Raw genomic sequence first — 15752 nt, 5'->3', positions numbered from 1 at the left:
TTTGGCACCCATTGACAGGCTCATGTTAAACACAGGAACACCAGAATTCCAAGCCAAACATGACATCGAACAGAGACAATTGTATCATAAACGATCTGACAGTAGACCTCAATACAAATTTATTTTATTTTGATATTTAATGTATACATTAAAATCCGCCTTCCTGCAACTGAAAACACCTAAATCTAATTACAATATGAATACGAGAACAATATTAATATAGTACAGTTGCTTGCATTGAGCATGTTAAATCCATTACAGGCGATATTGATATCACATGAAATCACTAGTCTAAACTTACCGGGTAAGATTATGATGGATATTACATGAAACCACAAATGGACTAGAGAATATATAATCTTACAGGATTAAGACATTTATACTTCGATTTTCATTGTACCATCTTCTGCTGAAAATTTTCTTAGTGTCGACATAGAAACAGCAGAAAGTATAGTAAGACCAATGAAAATAAATAATCCCATGGCAGATACAGACAGAGCACCTTCTGCACGATGACAAAACAATTCAAATTCAGAGCATATTTCCATCCACCCAGCATGATTGTTTCCTTCCAATCCAATATACCCAATTGCACTGGCCGCCGATATCCCAGAAGTTATAACCAATGTCGTCATCTGGTTGATCAGAGAAGCTTACTTAGAAATCATTCTTTTTGTGTAGTGTAATTTAAGTTGAACCATCTAAATACGTGTAAAAAAAAATATAGGATATGCTGTTACGCCATCTGAATTTATTAACAAAACATGATCCACATACTTACTAAGTCAAAGAAGAAAAGCCATTTTCTACTAGAGTGAAGATGCCCCTTGACATTGCTAATATAGTATATGGCCAAAGATAATAGTCCATATACTGCAGCTGTTGCATTGGCCACAACGAAAAACCTGTAAAAAAAACACACGATTCAAACTGTTAAACAAAGCAAATTCTCCAATAACTTTAATATGGCTTAAAGGGTATGCTTACGTTTGGTTGCTATCCTTCTAAGATCTTGATAAACTTCACTTTTAATGAAGTAATTTCTAGGCTTTAAATATGGATTCTTCATTATTGGATAGTAAGAAAACGTAATAAAACGTTTATAAACCATGAGATAAAACTAGAGCAAAGAAAAGAATGGAAAGCATACGTAATGGCCGGCATATAATAATATTGGGCATGAATGTAGACGCCGTAAAGATTAATAGTTTGGTTGTCCAATCCCATAACAATTGCAGCACCCAAAGTGGTTAGTGTAGCCATCAATCTCAAGAAAACTTCACGATATCCAGAGCTAAATTCATTCTCACTAATTGTAAGCTCCTTGTCTCCCTTCATATCCATGAATGGTGAGAGATGGATATTATAACTTCCCTGCAACAAAGTCACTGTTCACGCTTTCAGATTTGCAATTTCTTCACTAAACGTTATCACCGTTTCATTCAATTTATAGACGCCATGCCCTTATCAATTGCAATAAATGATATGCACTTTCGCAGTTGTCTGAATACGATTTGCGTCTGTAAAGTCCGATTATTTAAAAACAAACAAGTCGTATCATATAATGTTACGACGACTGATTATTATCTTTAATCTCTAGATTGATTTCTTTAGGTAACGAGTCAAAGTAGCAGACTGAAACTCCAAATTTCTAAAATAAAAGGCTCCCAACTTACTACTATATTGCGGGATCATCCCCATATTTTATTATTCTCACTATTATACTTTCGAATTATAAAACTAATTGACAACGAGTACATGTTTAAAAACTTAACATCGTTACACAGTTAACACGACAATTTAGACGAATGATGACATGATTTAAGCTAAGGATGGGGAAGGGGAAGGGGAAGGGCAAAAATAAAATAGAAAGAAAACAGTTGAAAATCCCTCCGTTTTGTTGAGACATTGTCAAGTAATTTTTAGTTGGTCCATATCACTCATTGCCGACATTAATTGATTGACAATGAAAGAGTCCATAACTATTTTGATTCTGATAATCAAAACAAAGGATTGGAGTGGTAGACCATGCACGCCATCAATCAGATTAATTGCAGCTCATGTTGATCAAAGAAAAGGGAGTTATATTCATTATCAATGCCACTGTCATGATGTCATCTTGATCTACTTCGCCAATTATTCTATTGCATACATGAAGAGTGTTCTAGTTATACGCATTTCTAGCTGCTTCGAGTTCATTCTGACATCTACAATCTTTTGGAAGCATTATATATAATAATTAATCAATCAAATTCTTAAATTTAGTAAAAAAATATAATTTTTTAAACAAAACAACACAAAAGTATAGCTTAAAATTTTATAAATTGTTTAGATAGATATATTTTAAGATATATATCCTAATACTTATAATCATACATATTTCAATTAGAGAACATTAAGACATAATTTTGTTTAATTATTCTCTAAATTAAAGGGAAATTTTGTATTAATTGTAGCTTAGAATTTTAAGCTTGGCACTCTTGGATCCTACCTAAGATAAACTTCTATTGGTGGATGGCCTATTGGTGGATGGCCTTGCATGGGTCGATTCTCACTATTGACAACCTCCAACATAGAGGGCGCCAACTTGCTAATTACTACATTTTATGTCTACATGAAGTTGAATTTGTTACACACTTTCTTATTCACTGCCCTATTGCCACAGAGGTTTGGATGGAGGTTCTTGCTTTATGGGAGGTTTAGTGGTTTGACTGTGATGGGTAGCATCACAACGAGAGGTATCCATCGTAATAGTATTAAAAATATAGTTGTTTCCTACACAGGTAACTGTGGAGGGGGCTCTAACAATGAAGTTGAAGCACTGGTGCTACTTTGGAGGCTAAGAATTGTGAGAGCTCGGGGAGTCAATAAGCTAGCAATTAAGGGAGACTCAGTGTTAATCATTAAGGCTACTAAGGGTGAAGGTAGAAGCAACTAGTTGATTAAAGTTATAATCAATGAAATCTAAAGGTTGGTGGAAGATTTCCAAGATATCCACATTGCCCACATGTATCGTGAAGGAAATGGCATGGCAGATGGGCTGGCTAAATTTGGCCATAGTGTCATGCAACTTGTGGAATGGGATGACGTTAGATTGGTGTCATCTTGTTGTGATAGAAAGGGAGTGTATCTTTATAAATACCATAGGAATAATCAAAATAGCTGGTAGCCTTCTTTTCTCCACATGGGCATGTGAATAGGACATTTCATAAAGGGATTTTTTGGCATGATTGTTTACTGATTTGTATTGTGGTTTCGATTGCCATGAGCATAGATTACTACCATAAAAGGACGTAGAGGGTGGATTTGGAAAGATGTCATGAATGATCTAGTAATGATCAAAATGACATGTTAATGAATTCCCACACAAGATACAGCTGGCAATGATCATTTATGGATGGAAAGAGAATGCTCACACATGTTGTGAAGAGTGGTTTTTTTTTTCAGGAAACATTGTGGACTTATGATGGTCATGCAATGTCTTTTCATTTTATTTGCTGAGATTCTTCAATTTATATCCAACAACTTCAAAACCTACAACAAGGCTATGTCATCTGAAGATTTAGTGGTTGATCTGGGTGACGACATGGATAATAGTGATCATATTAAATTGATGGGTGTGGAAGATAGCATTCATAGTAGCAAGGTGGCAATGGTTTACTTGTAGGAAGATGGCCTATTACCATATGTGGAGGGTATGGTGAAGCACAATGAGATTATATTGATACAATTCTTCTAGACTTGGAAGGATGGGAAGGTGACTATCAATGGCATGAGTTTTGATATTTTAAAGGAAACCATTGCAATGGCTGGTGATTTTTCTATGGAAGGAAAGAACTGGCGGAGGCAAACCAAGGTTAATGAGGAAGCTAGCATGCAAAAATTCTTCAAAGGCAAGGAGGAACTAGCAAGAATGCATGGGATGTCATATACTATTTCATCATGTTGTACATCACCTTGGAGGACCATTTTTAGGTACTATACTACTACCATTTCTCCATCCTAAATCATTTCAAGAATTTGGACCACATCTCCTTCCCATTTCTGCTATTACATTTGTGGGAGGATTGTATTTTAAAGGCTAGGAGGAAACACAAGGAGGGGATAACCTTCTACCTCATCCACCAGGGGCTAATGAATAAACTTTATATCCATCATTTGGCCCTAAATCTGCCACTTTTGGTTAACCCTCTTTCCTCCCTTGACCCTGGCCTTGGCCCTAGCCATGGGAAGTTCAAGAAAACCCCTACCCCAGATATCAAAATTAACCCTAAGGTTAAAATTATCCTGATAGAGTCAGATCCAAACTCTAAAAGGGTAAGAAAAATGCTAGGATGTCCAAAAAATGTCTCCAGCTGGAAAATTTTAAGTCCCCCCCCCCCATGCATGATTCCAACTCTGACTCCTCTAAAAGTGATGCCAAACCTTGCTAAAAAGAAGAGAATGCCTCAGGACAAAAAACCTACCCCCAACCCTATAAGCCCCTCCCATTTCTCTAACACCCTCGAGGCTACCCTAGCTAGAAGTGGGGGAAAAGATATTACTTCCCTAAGGAAAGAAAGCCCCAAAGGTGTTGGGAAGAAAGGAAAGCATATCCATAGGAAGGTGAGAATAGAAACACTAGAGAAATCCATGAGGAACCTGGCTAACAACCAAACTGCTACCTGCTAGAGGTTCGAAACCTTGTTGGAGTTTTCCACCAAAATCATGCACTCCATGGCCACCACCCTCAATTTTTTGCAGGTGAACAAAGAGGACCTAGGAAAAGTCATTGAAACCACTCGATCCATCTATGGGTTCCTGGTTGAGGATTGGTTAAAGATCATCCTAGACAAACTGGTTAAAGCAAAGGGGGAGGATGTGGACAAGGATGTGCCTAAGAAGGATGATAGTCATGGGCTAGAAGAGGGAAACTAGCCCTGTGTCTTTTTTTTTTTCTTTTTTAATGATTAAGCCTATGAACTTGGTACCCCATAGTGTTTTTATATTTATGTCAATTAAGGGGACTTATAGAAACGATTTTTATAAGGGTTGTTGTTTTATTTTACAATCTGTTATGCATATTAGTTTAAAGACTGATAGTACAATTAAGCTAACTATGGAGATATATTATTTTTTGAAGTTTAAAATTTGAATTGGTTAGTTGGCTGGGAGGTTACCTCCAGTTGATTTATTAGCCTTTTTGTACTTTGGGGTCACCCTTCATCTTTTTGGTTGCTATCAATTTCTTCAAAAATGTAGAATTTTAAAATTCTTATAATTTATTCAAATAATTTGTATTTGTAACATTGTCAAATGATATCATTCTAGAGACTACCAATATAGGGGATATCACCTCTCATGTCCATCAATATGAGAAAAGTAAGAATAATAAAAAGGATGAAGGGATTACCCCTGAAGGACCTATATTGAGGAGAATGCTACACTGGAGGAGGCCATCAAGAAACCCACAAGAACGCAAGATAGGTTGGACAGGAGATTTGATGAGATGGTCAACTTCACTATTAAATTGATGCACTCAGTGGCCACCACTTTGTATCTCCTTCATACTGAGAAGGATGGGTTTTTTTCCTTTACTAGTGTGGACAGTACAACCTCCCTATACAGATTTTTGGTAGATGACTGGCTTCATGTGCTACTGGAGAAACTTAACAAAGAAAAGAAAGAGAGCCAGTTCTCTATGTTTTTGTTACTTTTTCTTTTTTATGCTTTTAGTTTACTACACTCTATTTGGATGGGCTTATGCTACTAGTTATGGCCAAACTAATTTTAGTTTTAATATCTAGACTCTTTATATGGTTTTGTATATTTTTACTCAAATAAGATTGTGAGCCTACTAGTTGTGGATATGTTAATGTGGGTTTTTTTGTAATTAAAAAAGGGGGTTAGGATGAGAATTTGTTGCAAGTGACTTTTTTTTTTTTTTCAACTTTTTGTTTTGAGTCAGTCCCCTTGTTGATTGCCTCTTACTATCAAAAACATTGTCAAATGATAATATATCTAATCTTCACTACAGTACTACTCAAATATCTCTATAAAACATATCCCCTTTCACTTTACAAGCATGATATCAATTAAAAATATAATAAAAAGAATGAGTAGAGTTGTTTCATGGCTTTAACACTTCAAATGATGTTATAATGTTTTTTAAAATAAATCAAATATTTATTTTGGCTACTAGAGGTAACATGGCTTCATTTTTTTGAGTCCCCTCAAAGTTCTACATTAATATGTTTAAAATATGAATAAAAATATTTTTAATGAAGAAAATATTACAATTTTAAAAATATAATTTAAATTTGATGTTAGCCTTAGGCACTAACTAGAACAAAATTTATTTGAAAAAATAAAGAGAATGGTAGGGATAAACGAAAAAAAGGCACTCTTACCAATCAAAAGAAATATCTTCAACTTCTAGAAATCATTTTTAATCTCTAAAAAACATGAAATGTCAAATATTTTTAAACATAAATTAAATATTAAAAAATAAAAACTACATATTTATTATCAATAAAGAATTCCTCATATCAATAAATAGATCCAACACAAATACACTATTCATATATATTTACATATTAACCTTATGTATGTATCTATATTCTCACAAAGAAATATTTCTAATTTATGTCATGAAGAGAATATTTACTGAAGAAAGGACATTAGTAAAAATGAGATTATAAATATACACAAGTTTTAATTAGATAAGAAAGGGAAGGGGTCAATCATATTGCATAACAACCATCAAGGAAAAGAGTATATCTCGTAAGTTGTGAGATTGGACAAGATTATAAAAAGAAACTAGCAACTAAAAAAATTCAAAGCTAGGAACTATCAAGAAAAAAGGATCCAAGTCATACACAAGAAAAAATTTCTACTCACGCAAAAGAGTATGGGTAGAAGGAATTTTCCTTGTCCTATGGAGGGGAAACAAGATGACCACTCAAAAGATAGGAATTTTCCACAAGAGAAGACTAAATCTAAGAGAAAGTAGATAATATAATAGGAGTCAAACAAATAGAAAGAGGAACCATTTTAGGGTGTTAGGGCATGAAAAAATCATACTAGAAGTAAGACTTTCATTAGAATCTTGGAAAGAGTTGTCATCTACAGAAGCAACCATCTCAGTTATCAAACTTGTTCATATTTAGCATTCTTCCACCAAGTGGTAGTTAATTTTTGACTCAAAAGAGAGTAATATGAAATATAGTGGCATAGTAACTTCCCTATATGTGATCCCCTCTCTATCAAAGAAAGGAAACAAGAAAAGTGTGTTTGAAATTTCCTAGGTGGGTTGGAGAGCATATGATATTTGATCTAGTTGTACTTTGTACGGGTAGGTGGAAGGATACCAAGTGACCAATAAAAAAAGTATAAAGGTCAAAGAAATCACAAACCAAGACACGAAATATTGGTACAAATCCTCATTATCATCAATATTTGCACCATAAATAATCACCAATAAAGGTTTGACACTAGAGACAACTTAGTTATCTCACTGATGACATGAAGAAATAGAAGTTTTATTAGCCCTTTTTTATGAACATTTGTCTATAACATGCTGAACTTTATCATCCTTTAGTATAAATGTTTTGAACTTTTAGTGTATAAAGTATGGACATAGGGCATAAAATGATAGTCGAAATTATATTTTAAAAGGGGTTCATTTTGTGGTAAAAATCTTTCTTCATGAATGTTTGATATGGGTAGATCTTCCTGCAGCTGAAGAGATTGCAAAAATTGTTAGTTGAATAATTAATGCCTTTTCTTTATAAACTAATAAATAAAAATAAATGTTTGCGGGAAGTCTTGTGTGTATTAAATGTTGATCGCAAGATACAAGCTGAGCGGGAGTTAAACAAACTACGAAGGAATAGCGCTAAGGCATTGATGACATTAAGGAGAAGCGTTATGACACCGTTGCAACTAGAAGACTTGGCAGCAAAGTTAGAAGGGACCTGTTTTAATGAATAACCAAGCAGGACCTTATAAAGCAGCCGAGCAAGGAAGTAAGCATAAAAGCAATCAGTTAAACATGAAAAGCACGATACCTAGATTCCTGGAAAGATGTTTGAAGACAGATAAATGAGTAAATCTATCATTTGCTATGATCTCTATATTTGTGGGGAATTTAAGGGAGAATTAATGTCTTTCCAATTGCATGTTTGCAGTCTTAAAGTTGTAACTGACTTTCCTTCATGAGGAAGTCGTAGTTTTAGGATTTTGTTGTTCTTCCCTATAAATAAGACCTCATCTGTATCTATAAGGTTAAGTAGTGAATAGACAGACAGAGTTGATAGACATCTTATTGTTCTTCCTAAGTTATTGTAATACTGCATATTTGATGAATACATGCTTTTGCTGAGTTTCTACACTTTTAGCTGAGTTTGTCTTTCCTTCATTCTTTCGTGGGGGCCCACACGGAAGGTGGAGTTTTACTTTAGTAAGTAGAAGTTAGACTCAGTTTTCTAAGTTAGAGTTAAAATTGTTGTTCCTGTAGCCACTGGAAACAGAACCAGTCACTATTCCTGCAGTAGTAGGTGCATAGATGTATGGCTAAATAATTAGAATTTCCTTCCAAGTATTTGATAGTCTTCTTTCCTTTGGATAAACTAGATTTCCTTAATAGTTATTGCATTCAAAGTAGTAGTGACTTTTAGTGAAAACTAGAGCATATACTTTGCAGACATCATCTCAAGTTCACGCTCCTGAATTGACATTTAATGAAAATTAGCATAGTACTTTGGTGGTAAGGGATGTCCAATCCTGCAACTAAAAGGGTGTTATATTGATTAGACACTCACTAATGATGAGCATGAATAGACTTGGTATCTTCATGATAAATATGAGTCCCATCAAAAAAGATGTCCCACAAGAACAATAGCCTTGACACCAAAGGTAGAGACCTCACCCAACACATGAGCCATAATTATATACTTGAACATGAAAAATACATGAGAATGAACATTATTAGAAATAGAGGTGCAAAAGGGAAAAATGGCTAGCATCCAAAGTGTTGAGAATAGATTGAAGAAGATTATTGGAGAAGGAGATTGCTAAGAACATATTGATACAAGTATGATCAATATGCTTCAATCATTGTTTTTTCACTGATGTGAAACTTTCTATTTTCTAGTAAGACAACTACTTATATGATTTAAGTACTATCACTTATTTGATTGATGAAGAGAATTGTCAAAAGATGTAACCATAGCACCTAGAGGAAAGGTTTGAGTTATGAAATGAAAAGAAGTACAAGAATCAATTAAGACAATGATAACACAATGTATTGGTACTCTACTTAAGGTTACAAAGGTCGGTTACACTAAGAAAGTATAGAAGAACAAGTTAAAAAAAGTTTTCCTACCAAGCTTGATCGAGTGGATAGTAGATACCAAGAAAAGTCAATGCAAGCTAAGTAGAAAATCAGTTGAAGCTGAGTAAAAGTCTATTCTAGTGTATGTTGAGAAAAACAATGGATACCAAGTAAAGTTTATTTGATGTCAAGCACCAATAAACTTTAGTTCATCTCAAGTGATTCCACGAAGGATGCCAAGCAATGCAATATGTTCCGAGCATCAGAAGCAAGATAATGTCAAGTGGCTGCATTATTTGAAAGATCATGAATTTGATGGATCTGAGCCAACAAGTTTATTTTCTTGAATTGTGTGAACCAGGTAGAAGATAACATTGATGAGCTGGTGGCACAAAATTAAAGGTAAGCCATTTTGAGGAAAATTCAAAGAGGATTTAAGGAGAAGTTTCTAGAATAGATATGAAATATGGGGTAGATTCATTGTATCCTACCTAATCTATCCTAACCCTAAATTGGACGATAGAGAATGAGCGGCAAAAGATCTTAATTTTTTATATATAGGAATGGTTGGTCAAAAGAAAGAGTTGTCATTTGTGAGAACCTAAGGAAGAAAAGGAGTCAAGGGTTTTGCTTCATCTAGTGACCTAAGAGTTTGCATTGGCATGTTAAGAAAGAAGGCTTAAAGATATGAATGCTTGAAGGGTGAACAAGCTATCAAAGCTAAAATATGTGAAGGCCAAGTAGAATGGAGGACTGGAATAGAGATTTGTAATCTACAAATGGAGTTATAAGTTGTTATTAGATCAAGCCTTATTGTTACTCTCTAATAATTGTATTAGTTTAGGCTAAATCCTTTGGATTAAGGTTAAACTAACAATCATTTGTAAATCCTTTACCTGGGTGACATTCCAAGTGAATGATCTAAAGTCCTCTAACAAGGCTCACTCCTAATAGGGTGATTTAAATTTTTAACATGGTCACATTTAACGTGTGTATTATAACCTTTAATAAGGTTGGCCTTTCACAGGGCATCACTTTGAAAGAGTTATAAAGAGTAGCATGTTACTGGTGGTTTTTCCCAAATTAGGTTTCCACATAAATCATTGTGTCAAGTGTGTTGTTGAATCTATTATGTTTCATGTTTACATTTCTGCAAGTTGTTTTAATAGTAACCTACAAGATTTGAGTGATTTGCTTAATCTTATGGATGCATGCATGATGATAAATGTTTCATGGGTTCACTAAGTTGTGAAAAGTTTTATTTATATATTTGGACCTTGAAAAATTGATTCACACCCCCCCCCCCCCTCTCAATTATTCTAAAGTATTCCAATAATTGGTATCAGAGCCATCTACTTAAGAGGACTAGTTTTAAGGTACTAGAAGCACAAAGATCAAGATGTCAAAAAGAGAAATACCCAACCTTAATGGAGATAACTTTCCTACATGGAAAATTTTGATGAAGCTACACCTTGGAGGACTTGGAGATAATGCACAATAAACCATTACTACTGAGCATGTTAATCCTATTGGAGCCCCAATAGCCGAGGATATGAAAAAGAAGAAAGAACATAACTAGGCAATACTTGAGATTTCCTATGCCCTAAGTTATTTTGAATTTGATGATATCAAAGGTCTTGATAGTGTAAAGAAAATGTGGGATGCCCTAACCACTATCTATGGAGGAGACACTAATGTTTTGAGAGTCAAAGCTAAATGTCTCAGAAGTAAGTTTGATTATATGAGAATGGAAGAAGGTAAAAATATTGCTTAATATGTTGCAAAGATAAAAGAAGTTTTTAATGCAATAAGAGGAGCTTCTGGAAAAATAGATGATGATATTGTACTAAGAAAAGTTTTAAGAACACTATTGCCCATACATGCTATTAGATTTTCTATGATTCAAGAACTAAGATGCATATCAAGGAATAATCTCTCACTTGAAGGTCTGGTAGGTAGACTCACTACTTTTGAGCTATCTAAATTTGATAATTACAAACCTAAGAATATTGAATATGCCTTCAAAGCTAAGGTATCATTGAAGGAACATGATGAGAAGAAAAAGAGAAAAAGATAAAGTATGTGTCTAGTGATAGTGATATAGATGAGGAGGATGTAGAACAGCTTGAAGCACTACTGGCAAGAAGATTCCACAAAGGTAAAGGCAAGTTCAAACGTAAATTACCTATTATTTGTTTCAATTGTAGTGAAGTTGGAAATATTGCTACTAGATGTCTAGAGAAGAAAAACTACAAAGGTGGTGACAAGTACAAAAGTAGAAGAGATAAAGACAGCAAGGATTACAAAGACAAAGGCAAAAGGTCTTGCTATATTGCTAAAGAGGAAACAAAAGATGAATCTAATAAATATGATGATGAAGTGGTGTATGTTTCAATGAAGGAAAAATCTGATGAAGATGGGGTAACTGCACTTGTAACTTGTGTGAACAAGAATGACAGATTGATCATTGACAGTGGGTATTCACATTGCATGACTAGAGACAAAAGTAAGTTCATTACCCTGAATTGTGATGATAGAAATATTGTAAGATTTGGTAATGATGCAAAATGTTTGATAAAAGGAAAAGGTTCTATCAAACTCAAAGATAAGATTTTTATGCGGCAATGCTTACTATGTTGAAGGACTTAACTATAATCTCTTGAGTATGTCACAACTGAATAATTTAGGACATAAGGTTGAGTTTGAAAAAAAGATTTCTAAGATATATGACACAAATGGAAAATTGATTGGAAAGGATGATCAGGCTTGGAGTAATCTATTCTATCTTGATATAGAAGATGTTGTTGGAATTATAATAGGAAAGGTAAACTTCTAGGTGGATGAATTAGTAGTTTAAACTTTAACCCTTAAAACATTCACCACACATCCATCTCATACATCCACTAAGTAATCTGAAATATTGTGTAAAGCATGTACATCTAGAATATGTAAACATGTAAACATTTACACATATATGACACTAGATATGATTACCCAGAAACCCTCCAATGAGAATGTAAAATGGGGTGGGGATGACACCCACAAATATTCACTACTACAGTAAAAAAGTGTATCTAAAGAAGGTTACAATATTTTGATCATGAGACATGATCTACCCTATGAAAGTTTTTCCCTATTAAAGGCTTACAAAGACTATTAGGTCTCGCCCTGTTAAAGGATTTCAACACATTTTTAGAAGTGTGCCTTGTTAAAGGACTTCAACTCACAATTAAGTAAGCACCTTGTTAGAGGAATTCAATACAGCCTGTTAGGACTACTCTATTAAGAGATTTAACTGATTCACCTATTAGAATAATTCAACATTGATCTTATAGTTAGCACTTTTTTGCTTGATGATAGATCACCTCTATACTAATGTACTCTTGATCCTTCTTAAGTAGATGTCTCGTTGTTGTATACTTTTCCTTTCCTTTGCTCTCCTTTAACTAATTTTGCATTGCAATCTCAATTCACAATTCCTTAGTCACCATGAATACTCTTTTTGTGCATGCAAACTTCTCTTTTCGCTCCTTCCACACTTCTTTGATAGTTTAGGGTTTGTCCTCCTTAAGAAGACATAGGTGACTTAGGGTTAGGTATGAATCAATGACTGTGATTCATCCATTTTTTTGCTTAATCCTTCCCTTTTCTTGATTGGCTACATATAATACATTGGGAATCCAACTTAAGATTCATCCTTATGTCCAAAGTATCATAATTCAATCTTTGAGTCAGCTCAAAAATGGTTTACATAGTTGTTTGTGCCATTACAAAAAACTATGACAAAATTTTCTTACTCAGCATCTAAAGTCTCTAATGCTTGGCATATACTATTTTATTTACTGTGACTTGGCATTTGTATCACTCGACATGCTCTACTTACTTGTCTCTTGAATCACTCGACATACATTGTCTTCTCGATACTTGAGTGACTCAGCACATAAGTGACTCGACATGCACTATTATATACATGTTGTGCTTGGCATGTACTGCTTGTTTAGCATGAACTAAGTAAATGACATAAGTGTGTAGACACTCATTAGTCAAAACCAATCTGAGATTAACAATCTCCCCCTTTGACATGAGTGTCAAAAACACTTGGTCATGCATTAATATCCTTATTCTTATGAGCATAACATATCTCTTATTCGTCTTATGTAAAAAACTTCAAAATTTTGTAACAATTTGTACCTCAAAATTTGATAACTCCCCCTAAGTTGTTTGTTCTGTTCTATACTCAAAATGTTGTACTCGTGCTAAGTAAATGTGTCTCAATTGAGACTCTTTCACTTCATGATGTGTGTGCTTACTGTCCTATGCTCTTAGTCTTCCCCTTTTTCTCTATCTTCTCTCTATCTCACCCAAATTATATATCTCCCCCTTTTTGACACTGATGTCAATGGGCTATACACTAATAGTGTGTTTGTCAAAAAAAGATGTATTGACCTCTAGTACAATCTTGAGAGCTACATCCCAATTTTCACATGCTACATCCAAAGATTTAATTTGGATGGCCATCTTGGCAGCAAGGTGGACTAGGCTATCTAATGTAGAAACATTTGGGTCTTTCTTCATAAGAGTTTCTACGTAACCTAACTCCTTGTGCAAAATTTCCATGTGGGGGGTCAATGTTGTTTGGATGCTAATCAATTTTTCCCTTATTTTGGCTTCATCTGCTAATAATGTAGCTAACTGAATCTACATTTATAGCAAAGTTTTGAAGTGCTTCTCACTTTGAGATGGTTTCATAGGTAGTTTTGCACCTGATGCATTAATCTGACTTTCCAAACTCAAAATGTAACCTCTTTTCTCTTGTGTGAAGAGTGTTGAATTGCACAATTTAGTGTATAGTGAGAAAATGTTCTCAAGTACCTTCTTCACACTTTCTAACTTAGTTTCCAATGCAACTTGTGTGAGTGTTATGTGACTTGATATTTTCTCATTTACTTTTCTTTGAATTTTATTTTCTAACCATTCTAATGATTTTACATTTGTGTCAAGGTTTGCATCACTTACCTTTTCCACTATAATTGTCAGTTTTTCAATAACTGGCTTTGTCTCATCCAGAGTAGGTAGACTAAATGCATCTAAGAAGATGTCTTTAATATCCAACAATGCTTTCTTCTGCCTATGCTCCATTCTAAATAGTTCTTGATGCTTTTTTCTAGCTAGGGCTTCTTGTAACTAAATGCCCATCTACTCAATTTTCATTGTGTCATAATCATATTTTGGTAATTCAATCTCTTCATCCAAGCTTACATCTCTATATTGAATTACTTCTTTAGCCTTTGATGAACTTGGACTCAATATTGAGATTTGCAATGGTGTTGCATCTGTGCTCAGCTTCTAAAGAGTGTGATTGGAAGGAGTGCTAGTTTCTAGTAAAGTTACCAGTGCTTGAATGGTTGCTTGCTCCTTCATCTCTGGTGTCAACTTGGTCTCTTCAAGCTTGCCCTTGTTTTCCACAATGCCTTGTGATCCACCTTGTACTTGTGTTCGAGGTGCAGATAGATTTATCTGACCTATTTCACTCTATGCTTTAGTGGTGCCTTGGATTTCCATTGTATCCTTGCCAACTATGTCAACCTTATCTAATGTGGCTTATGGTATTTTATCTAAAGATTGTACATTAGTGACTTGAGGCGTGATGGTAGGTGGTTCTTGTGTATTCACCTCTTCCCTTGTAGTATCAGTCACTATTTTTTGTATTTCATCTACACTCACTAATATAGGATTATCACATAATTTTTCTTGTTGTAGTGTAGATTGATCAACTATCTTTTTCAGATCTTCCTCTATTAGGGGATTGATGTTCTGAGTAGTTAGATCAGAAACATCCTTTACTATGATTGTTTCAATATTCTCACTTGTTATTTTTTAAGGGCTAACATTAGGAAATTGTTTATCTTGTACACTATGATCTTGTTCTTGCTCTACCTAAATTATTGCCTATTCATCCAAATTCATTTATGTACCTCTATCAATTGCATCTTCATTGTTATCATCTTCTTCATCATCTTTGACCTCTATAGGCTCTTGTTCACCTACCTTTATTATTGCTAGTCCATATCTAACTTTCCACATATATGTGGACTTCTTCACAACATCTTCAATGTTGTTTTGCAATATGTTGAAGGCTTTATATTTAGGTACAAACCTAATTGTATATTTATTCATGGCCTTAGAAATTTGTGCCTTACTAAGTTTAGGCATTACTTGTGCAAATGATGTCTCCCTTATTTGTCTTTCCAAGTTCAAACAATAGTGTCATTTCTACTCAACTCTCCCATATAAAATTTTAATCTCTAGTGGGGTTTTCTTAAAATTTGCCATTATGGCATATATAGCCTCCTCCACTCGATTCTTTTCAACTTTACCAAGGTTATGAAAATTAATATGAGAAAATCCTAACAAATCTGCACTATTCTTAACATTTTTA

The 15752-nt window shown here is 34.2% G+C and overlaps 1 protein-coding gene across 1 annotated transcript; it reads right to left on the bottom strand.

Moving 5' to 3' along the window:
• Window positions 1-377: 377 nt before the first annotated feature.
• LOC149546765 (casparian strip membrane protein 3-like) lies at window positions 378-14452 on the bottom strand. The gene is made up of 4 exons (XM_089794051.1): window positions 14330-14452; window positions 1151-1374; window positions 782-905; window positions 378-635 (listed from the first exon to the last, which is right to left on the bottom strand). The coding sequence occupies exons 1-4, from the start codon at window positions 14450-14452 to the stop codon at window positions 378-380; spliced, it is 729 nt and encodes a 242-aa protein (XP_089650177.1).
• Between the last annotated feature and the right edge of the window lie 1300 nt (window positions 14453-15752).

The sequence above is a fragment of the Cupressus sempervirens genome, chromosome 7 (genome assembly GCF_028749045.1).
Source record: "Cupressus sempervirens isolate cs-2001-9-10 chromosome 7, ASM2874904v1, whole genome shotgun sequence".
Taxonomy (NCBI): domain Eukaryota; kingdom Viridiplantae; phylum Streptophyta; class Pinopsida; order Cupressales; family Cupressaceae; genus Cupressus; species Cupressus sempervirens.
This window is presented reverse-complemented; position numbering and strand designations above follow the sequence as displayed.

Coding starts and splice junctions, on each gene's coding strand:
- LOC149546765 (XM_089794051.1), bottom strand. CDS start 14,452: ATGGAGCATAGGCAGAAGAAAGCATTGTTGGATATTAAAGACATCTTC. Junction 1,375..14,329: donor TGACAATTATAGTGGAAAAG/GTAAGTGATGCA, acceptor ACTTTGTTGCAG/GGAAGTTATAATATCCATCT. Junction 636..781: donor GGCTTTTCTTCTTTGACTTA/GTAAGTATGTGG, acceptor CTGATCAACCAG/ATGACGACATTGGTTATAAC.